Source organism: Colobus angolensis, unplaced genomic scaffold, assembly GCF_000951035.1.
Source record: "Colobus angolensis palliatus isolate OR3802 unplaced genomic scaffold, Cang.pa_1.0 Scaffold270, whole genome shotgun sequence".
NCBI lineage: Eukaryota > Metazoa > Chordata > Mammalia > Primates > Cercopithecidae > Colobus > Colobus angolensis.
In genome coordinates this window covers 1,540,986-1,550,959 of record NW_012115933.1, presented here as the reverse complement: position 1 = coordinate 1,550,959, position 9,974 = coordinate 1,540,986, and the positions used below count along the sequence as shown (strand labels likewise).

General features: G+C 37.9%; 1 protein-coding gene across 2 annotated transcripts in view; it reads left to right on the top strand.

The window, feature by feature from the left end:
- The window catches only part of PCGF5 (polycomb group ring finger 5), a 63,062-nt gene that overhangs the window by 585 nt on the left and 52,503 nt on the right, over positions 1 to 9,974 (top strand). Inside the window, exons 1-2 of one of the 2 annotated variants that reach the window (XM_011947850.1) lie at positions 1 to 104; positions 1,917 to 2,211. In XM_011947850.1, the coding sequence (XP_011803240.1) occupies positions 2,100 to 2,211 (112 nt within the window). In that variant the 5' untranslated portion in view covers positions 1 to 104; positions 1,917 to 2,099. The remainder of the gene's footprint in view (positions 105 to 1,916; positions 2,212 to 9,974) is intronic. The other variant, XM_011947851.1, reaches the window with a different exon arrangement.

Sequence of the window (9,974 nt, the reverse complement as noted above, 5' to 3'; positions counted from 1 at the left end):
CGGGGACCGGCCAGGCCGCGGCGGGTGCTGTTTCTGTTTCACTTTCCTTCACTCTGAGGCCGGCGCGCTGGCGGGCGAGGAGCGGCGGCGGTGGTGGCCGCTGGGTAGGTACCGGGCAGGCTGAGGAGCGGCAAGGACGCCAGACTCCTCGCCCAAGTTTGCGCCTCAGGCGGGAGCGACACCTCCAGACACCTGCCCTGGCCGGCCCCGCCTGGAGCCGGGAGGGCCCTTCGGGTGCAGGGGGCGACCGGCCGGGGCGGGGGCTTCGGAGCCGTGCCTCGCTAGGCGGGGAGAGCGGCCGGCTGCGGACGCCGGCCCCGGGAAAGGCTGCTCGTTCTCCACGGCCTGAGCAGCGCGCCTCTGGGGCCTGGGCCCGCGCACCTGCCGGGCGGGCGCGGCGGTGCTGGGACCGCACTGGGCTGTGCCGCTGGGTCCTGCCGGAGAACGCAGAAAAGTTCCCCTTCACCCCCGCCCAGTCATTGCAAGTTCTTGCTTCCCTTAACTGTCTTGGTCACAGGGCTCTGTGCCTTAGGATCTTAGCACCACCCCAGGTCGGGACCGTGCATTTCCTCTTCCAAAGGACTCTCTTACTTTGGAGCTTCATGGCAAACCTGTGGGAAAGGCAAGGCAGTTAATCCCAACTTACAGAGGAGGAAGCTGAGACCCAGGCACAGATATGAAACGCTTTGCTGAAGGTCATACAGAGCTAAGGGCCAGAACCCTGATTCCCTGTCTTTTAATTATGCTTGCTTTCTGTTACACCCACGAATGTGATTTCCCAAGAGAATAGGATGATTACACGCATTCCCTGCACATTCGCAGTGGCTATGTGTTGATGGAATGCCTTTTACCTTTCCGGTTGCTTTATACTTACCAATGAGTTAACAGCTAAGATGGGGGAAAGTTCCTGTTTATAGAATGCACTTAGGAAAATCACCTTTCATGTTGTGTTTTCTGAGAGGATACATATTTTACAGTTTAAAAAAAAAAACTGAGACAGGAAAGCAACATTACCCAGGTTATGTATCTACTAAATGTGACCAGTTTCTGTTGAAGAGTTTTTGATCTAATAAAGACTGTAAAGAATGAATGTAACTATAAATCAAAATAAAAGGCAAATGTAACGGGAAAGAAGCATTAAAAACTAGGGAAAGATTGCGCTGAGGATAGCATTGGAGAAGGGCTTGAAGTGTAGGAGGCATGGAGACAGGAGAGAAAGTGCGTGTTGGATAGAGTGCGTAGAACCTGCAGAGGAGATGGTGGGAGAGGAGTGATCCCTTCAGGTTGAAGAAAGTTGTTGAAGGGTATATTAAGGTTAACCTGTAGAAGGTCTTACTGACAGAATGAGAAACGTTTTTCTGTTTGTAAAGAGAAGACGCTGACATTCGTTGATAAGAAGACTCAAGTGTCACAGAATAAAATGTGTCTGGTAACAGAATATAAGAGGGACTGCAGGTGGAGCGGTGATATACAAGTGGAGCAACTTATGTCAACTTGATTTGACTCGTAACTGGATGTAGGGTTCAAAATGGAAGTGGGGACCATTTTGAAAGGGAGGATAATGACTTCACTTTTTAATCTTCTAACTTGTATTGGCAGGGACTCTTAATAGAGCAGTCAAGCAGATAGTTAAAATGCATTAGCGAAGAGGTAAAGATACCAAACTGTAGTTAATAGCTTGGGGTGTCATTAGTATAGAGGTGATAGTTCAGGTTCCAGAACTGGATGAATTTGTCATTATTCTGAATTAAATTATAGCAAATTTGCAAGTTAATGATACAATGAAGGTTTTGTTCTATTCACCTATTCATCTAATTGGGAACATGTAACACTTGCTGTTGATAGAATGACATTAATACATTATGAGGAGTTTGACGCCTTTTTCTCTCATCTTTTTGAAATGATTTTGGAAACAGACATGGGAAAGCAGAACCACCAAAAGGAGTGATGATCAGCGATCTCCTGATAAATCTGGATGCTAATTCTCATGCCTCAGGACATCCTACTGGGAACGACATACCAGCTCCTGGAATCAGACTTTCATCTACTTAGGACCCCTGTTTGCCCGAACTAATAAAGCCAGACTTCACTAGCCACGAATGGCTACCCAAAGGAAACACTTGGTGAAAGATTTTAATCCTTACATTACCTGCTATATCTGTAAAGGGTATCTGATCAAGCCAACAACAGTGACGGAATGCCTCCATACATGTAAGTGTTCGTTTAGGTTATTATATGCGTCAAAGTTTATATGTACATTTGTTCCTTTAAAATTGCCATGCTTTGTTTTTATCTATGTTGTAACTTTTAAGAAATGAGTATTCTAAGAATTATTTTAACTTTGAATTAATTTTCAGAATAGTTGTCATTGGGATGCCAGTGGCATGAAATTTTGCTTTTGTTATTTGAATCTCAGTAGTTGACTTTTATCACATTGTAAAATATTCTAAAAATCATAAGCATATTATCAGTTACGGTTTTTTTTAGGTGAACTATTTCAGGTTTTTTATTTTAAAAAAATTATACTCAAGGATTTAATCTCAGAGATTCTTTTAGGATATGCAGACTCTAATTCGCTGGTTCTCAAAGTGTGATTCCTAGACTAGCAGCACCAGTGTCATCACAAGTTCTAGGAACTTGTTAGAAATGCAGATTATCAGGCCCTACCCTAGACTTAATGAACCAGAGACTCTGAGAGTGGGCCCAGCAATCTGTTTTAACAAGCCCTCCAGGTGATTCTGAAGCATGCTTAAGTTTGAGAATCACTGTTCTAGTAGTGTCTTACCTGTGGAGCTCCTAGCAGATTTCATTCTCAATTGTCCCATTGGAAGAGGAAGAGACATTTTTTACTGCCACTTATGCCAAGATTACACATACTCTTTGTGTTTCTGCCAGCATGATTTCATTTTTTATTTCAGTGAAAGTAATTCCAGTAAGTTCTAGTTTAATGCCTAGTATGTGCACCAAAATAGAGATATACTTGATTTCATCTTAGCTTTACAATGACCTGGGAGCAGTTTGGAGTAGATGTAGGGGGAGAGAGAAGGTATAGAGATTATCTTCATTTTATAGATGTGGAAACTAACAGTTAAGTAACTTGTCTAGTCTCATAGCTAATGAGTGGTGGACTTATATTCAACTCCAGAACCCATGTTCTTTAATATACCATGGTACCTTTTTTTTTTTTGTAAGCCTTTTTTTTCAGCTGTTCTTGCTCTGCTGAACTGACATAATGTTATACCAGTAGTTTTAAATGGATGCTAGATGGAATAATCTGGAAATGGTTGAAATGGCAACTTTTATGTTATATTTATTTTACCACAATAAAAAATAGAATCATCTGGGAAGCTATTTAAGCATACACATGCTCAGGACCCTGCCTGGGGAGATAAAGTGGGTCTTGTGGTAAGGTCTGGGCATGTATATTTTGGAAAAGCTCCCCAAGTGATGCTGATGTATACTCCTTTGGGGGTATTACTGGCACATCTTATTCAATTAGCAGTTAACTATGAACTATCTTGTATTACTAGTTTGCTGTTGCCCTGTATTGTTATTTAACTTGAACAATTAATAATTAACTACCATTGAACAGACATTTATTGAGTACCTTCTTTGTGTCAGGCACTGTGCTGGGGTACAGAGGATACAGAAGGGCACAAGATAGTAAAAAAGCCTCTGCTCAAGAAGTGTAATTCTAATAGGAAAACTAATTTTTAAAAATGCCATGTTAGTGATAAGTAGTATGAAAAGGAACAAAGCCCGATGGTAGATAGGAGACATGGAGTTATTTTATAGTGGGTCAGTCTCTTTGATATGATGACATTTGAACAGAAACCTGAAGGGAATGAAGGACTCTCTGGATATATGGGAAGAGCAGTCTGTGTAAAAGGAAAATCAAGTACAGAGGCCTCGAGATGGAAATACACTTGGCCAGGTCAAGGAACAGCAAATCAGTTAGAAGCCTATTACTGTAGGAAAGCTAAAAGATTATAGGGCCTTCAACCAAGGCTATAAGATATGAAATGGAGGTGGAGAATGATGGTTGTATTGTGGACATACTTTGAAGGAAGAAACAATTGGCTACCCTAGAGTGGGGACTTTATCTTCTACTTCCCTGTTTCCCATTGCACCAAGCGTGGAACCTGGACCCAGTCCACAGTGTGTTTTGTTTTGCTTCTTTGAACATTTGTTCATTGTTTTTAATTTTTGGATTCATCCAGCAAAAACTGCCAACTCTGGATGATGAGAAGAAAGCACAAACTCTCCCATTTCTATCTATATACTACAAATTTTATATATGTCCTTTGGAAGAAAATTTTCTTTGGGTCATAGTGAAATCTCAATTTAACTATAACTTTGTTTAAAAAAGGAAAACAAAAGATTATAGAAGTATAAACAATTAGCTTATAAGCAAAGGGTATATATATATATATATATATATTCTCAACAGCAATTTAAAGCCTAAAGGGGTAAATTAAATGACAATTTAACTGCACATGTTGTCCTGGCCTGAAAGATCCCTTGGTGGCCATCAAGCCCCTTTACTGAGAGAGAATGAACATTGTAGAAATGTGATTTAAATACAATGGTAAGTCCCAAATGTGGCCTTTATCATCAACAGAGAACACAAAAAGTAGAGTAAATGATGGAGTCAGGTACTCCATTGCGTCTCTGAGGAGTCTGAGGATTCTGGTAGCACTAATCTTTATATACTGTCAGGTCCTTTGATTTCTATGTTGTTCATATTTATATTGAAGCTTATAGGCGAAAACTATCCCACTTGCAAGGTATCCCTTGTTAGAAATATTTATATACAAACAAATACAAATCTATATTTATACAAATATATCCCACTTGCAAGTGGGATAGTTTTTGCCTATAAGCCTCAATATAAATACAAACAAATATTGATAACATAAATTGTACTGCAAAGCAGTATTCCTCAGCCTTTGGTTGGGTCTTTGATATGTGGTGATATCCTGGGTTTCAACTTTTCTACAAGGTTTTCTCATATATAATGTAGGATAGATACAGTTGTTCTGTGTTTTTGGATGGGTAGAAAATTAAATAACCAAATGGGAAAGGCAGAAAGTGAGAAATGTTAAGTGACATTGTAGTACCGTATAATATTTTATATCTTGACTTAGGCATATACAAAGAGTATCTTACTTATCTTATACAAAGTCTACAATATTATGATGCTATAAAGAATGAGTTAAGAATGAGTAAATGCTAGTTTTTATGGAGACTCATAAGAAAATATAAGGTGTTCTTACTATTCAGGTGTGAAATACATAAATGAAGCTTTATTATTGGTGTGCAAAACCAGACATAGAACCTGCCCTTCTGGACTCTCTGGTCAAGTGAAGAAAGAGTAATCAAGTTAAGAAATGTAAAAAAAAAAACAAAAACAAAAACAAAAAGATGCTGTTAAGTGCAATGAGGAGTGACAGAGGGTGATATAATAGCAGATGTATATCAGGATACTGGAGCAGAATGATATGCAGAAGAAACTCGTGTTTTGTGAAATTCCTAAAGCTACAGATCATATGCCATCTCAGACAGATAGTAACCCTTGAGTAATGGTGCAGAGGACTACATATGGGCCGGAGGCAGGGATTATTAGTAGCTCCCTCTGCTTTGGTAGGGGTAAATGAAGTTACTTCAGTCTTCTTTCAGATGACTATGCAAGTGCATTTCAACTCTTTTCTCCATCTCAAACCAGATAGGTTGGTGCTTCCTCATTCTCTCAGAGAGAAATTCTGGAGCCAGCACTGCTGGGCTGCCCTGTAGATGTAGGTAGATGTAGAAAGAAGGGCCCGAAAAGTGAGCTCGTCAAAAGGAAATAGGAGGTAGAGATGGTGGGGCAGCCAGGAGATGCAAAAAATCATGTCGTCATATCACATGATCACATTTGATCACATGATCAAATCAGCATCATAAAAACCACATCTTTAGACTCTTTTCACCTACTAATACTTCTTCCCTTCAGTAGGCCAGGGACATTTGATAAATAGATAAAATTTTTAAATGAGTTAAAATTTTCAAACACAAATGAGTTTTAGCTTTAAATGATCACTTAATACTAGATGAACTAAATCCACATTAACCATGGTTTACATGGCTGTGAGATAATTTTAATAGCCTAACCAAAGGAAATAAACACATAATTTTTGCACAAATAATTATTTCATTATTTAAACTAAGTAATTACATATCAGCACTTTGCTAGCCACTGGGGGTACAGTGGTAAATAAGATAAATGTGAAATGTGTACACTATTGAGCAAACTTATACGCCAAGAAGAAATTTCTAACACATGTATTTAGATGTATTTTTTTTTTTCCTGTGTGAACTCATGTATTCTGAGACTTCAGCTACCTATGCTGAGGACTCTCAAATCTTTATTTTTGGCTTACACTTTTCTTCTCAGCTGCAGAATCCTACTGGATGTCCACTTGGATGTCCTGAAGCCACCTGAAACTCAGCATATCTACGAATGATCAAATGGGATGCCAGCACTCAGTCATCCAAGCAAGAAATATGCTACGTGCTTGACTCTACCCTCACAAAACTGGGCAAAGTCCTGCTGGTCTCTCTGTTTAATAGTTCTCAAATCTGTCCCTTTAGTTTCATCCCTCTGTTACTGTTCTCATTCGTGTTCTTATTACATCTCACCAAAGCCACTGCAGCACATTCTTAACTGTGTCCAAGTGGTAATAATTAAAAACAGCTTACTGTCTTTATCATTATCACTCTTAACCTACCCTAAAGTTTCCTAAAGGTATCCTGTTGACCTCAGGATACAGTAAAGCTACTTAGTGGTGACTGGTTTCTGCCTACCACTTCCTCCCCTACCACCTAACACTCACACATACAAATACTTGGTTCAACTGTTTGTTTGCTCTCCTTGAAATGAATGCCTCCTGTGTGCCCAGCTAGCAGTTACCCATCCTTTAAAACTCATCCCCTTTAAGACATGCCCTACCACGTGCAGATTTGGGTTAAGTGTCTCAATAAAATCTTAAATGAATAAATGCATGGCTAATAAGTTATTTTATTGTGTATTTTTCCTTTCAAAGATTCAAATGCAGTGATAGGTAACTTGAAACGCATATAGGCAATGTTGGTTTGGAATTACAAATTTAGAAAAACTGTCTCCTAGGATCTGCATAGGAATCTTTGGGATCTTAGGGAGAGGGAGAGACTCTGGACTGGGGATTAGAAATTGATGGCCCTAGATTAAGGGATGTTCTGTCTCTTTCACCAGGTGACCCTGGTGAAAAGAGAAACTTTAAAGCTGCTTAGAGTGTATCTGCTGGGTGTGGTATAGGTTGTTGATTTAAAATGAAAGACTTTTTACTTAAACTAAGGACAAAGAAGCTTTGTTCCAGCAGCTCAAATGTGACCAATGCAGTGTATTGGTTCTTAACCCTTTTGTGGTCAGAGGCCCCTATAAGAATCTAGTGATTCTTTCCTCAAAAAAAAAAAGGATGTTTATAGACAGAATTCTGTGGTACAGAAAAGGAAAGCTTTCTTTCCTCTTTCTGCTCTTCAGAGATTATGGCAGTAATCCCTAACCTAAGAATAAATTCTTTGCAAAAACACATTGTTATACTTATTTTTTAACTTCTACAAAGAAAGATTAATTGATAATATAGTTGATGTGATAAGAGACTCAGCGATTTTATGCGGTAATATGTAAGAAGGAATAACTTAACCATAAGATGGCAGAATTTAAGTACTACCAACCATTTCTTGTTTTTGAACAAATATAAATATACAGGTACTTAAGGTACAGAGAACTCATGATGCTCTGATATTCAATATTTAAAAATCTTGCACTACATACACATGCTACTCAAAGTGAAACCTCTGAATTAGCTGCATCCACCATCAGCAGCATCACCTGGGAACTTATTAGATAGAAGCACAAATTTTGGGGCTTCACTGTAGACTTACTGAATCAGAATCTCTGGAGAGAAGGCCAGAAATCTTTAGTAACGAGCCCTGCAGGTGATTCTCTGGTACACTAAAGTTTAAGAAGCACTGCTCTGGACCAGACATTTATAATACTAGCATCCTTTAAAGTAGGCAGTTTGTACTTTTAATCATAGAGTTGTTAAAATAAATGCTAATAAAGGAATGAAATATTAGCTATTGTTTTATTGAATGTTTGTTATATGGGGCATCATGAGCTTTACATTCATTGTTTTATTTTACCCAACCAAGAACCCCTCTAGTTAGGTGGTATTATTTAAGCATCAACAAATATTCATTAACTTTTACATGTGCCAGTCATTATTCTAGCCACTGCAACACAGCAATAAATAGAACAAGCATAGTCTGTGCCCTCCTAGAACTTAACGTTCTAATAGGACAGACAGACAATAAGCAAGTAAAGTGGAATTTCAGGTGCTATGCATGACAAATGCTATGAGTTAAAAACAGAAAGGTCTTTCTTGGGAGTGGCCATCTAAGCAAGAACTAAAATAATAGGATCAATCTATGAAAAGGTTTAAGGAAAGAGTATTTCAGATTCTTATTCCGGAGGTAAGACTGAGAAAGGTTAAGTAACAGCCAGTAAGTGCTAAAGCTGAGTTCTGAATCCTGGATATGTGACTCAGGTACATCTACATCATATATGTTATGACATTTTCCTAATTTTATTTTTTTCTTTCTGCTTAGCTTTACTTTCTAAAATTTTTTTAAGCAACATGTTAATTTAAAATTCTAGTTAATATTTATAAAATAAACCTCTTCTGTGTTTTCCTGACTATATAACTGTTATATACCCAATACTGATCTGCATTTATTATTCTGAATGAATAGCCCTTTTAATGAAAAAAAGATATAAATTGAATTTCCAATAATGTATTCATAATAAGAATAAAAAACGTATTTTGGAATAAAAAAGGCCAAAATAGAAATTACATTTATACTCTCAGTAGGTGCCAATATAATATTTTAAGATATACTAGAAATGATGTCATTGGTGTACTGATGTTATATATTTCAAACAGTATTTTGGCAGAAACTAGTCATTCATTCATGAAAGTGATTATAGTGTTCATTTTGATGACTTTTTAAAAATAATAATTATAGGTCTTAATCTCGGTGTCATCTATTATTAGTAATAATGTTAAAGAAGAATTATGTGTATAGTTCTTTTAGCTTTTGAAACTATGAATTAGATAGCAGGGAATGTTTAAATAGTCGAGCAAAGCGTCACAGTGGACGCTAAAGCACAAAACCAAAGGATAACAGAAGTAAAAAAGTAAAATCTTCTATATTGACTTATGAGAATATATCTTGGTCAGAATGAGTTGAGACTGATATCAGTGTTGGGTTGAGAAAAAGTATGTAACCTAAAATACAAAAATATTCATGATTAGAAATCATCAGTATACAGGTATGTTTAAGAGTCTAGCACAAGGGTTCAATATAAGCATTATAAACAATTAGTCTAACTTCGTAAAAAAGACAAAAGATAATTTTCTTTTGGATATTCTGAAGACTTCACAACTACTGATGTTTTATATGTACTGGTTTTTACCAGTATTATATCAAAAATGTTAAAGCCAGTGAGCAAAGCTATATTTTCTCAGAATATATATGTATTCATATATACATATATGAATATATAATGTCAGAACCACTGACATTCAATTAATAGAAAATGATCAATGTTATATTTTAGTTTATATTGAACTTATTTATTTATTTATTTAGAGACAAGGTCTCACTCTGTTGCCCAGGCTGGAGTGCAGTGGCAAAATCTCGGCTCACTGTAACCTCCCTACCCCGCTTCCATCCCCCACAGGCTCAAGTGATCTTCCTACCTCAGCTTTCTGAGTAGCTGTGTTACACGTGTGCACCACCATGCCCAGCTAGTTTTTTTGTATTTTTTTTTGTAGAGACAGGGTTTGAACATGTTGCCCAGGCTGGTCTTGAGCTCCTGGGCTCAAGTAATC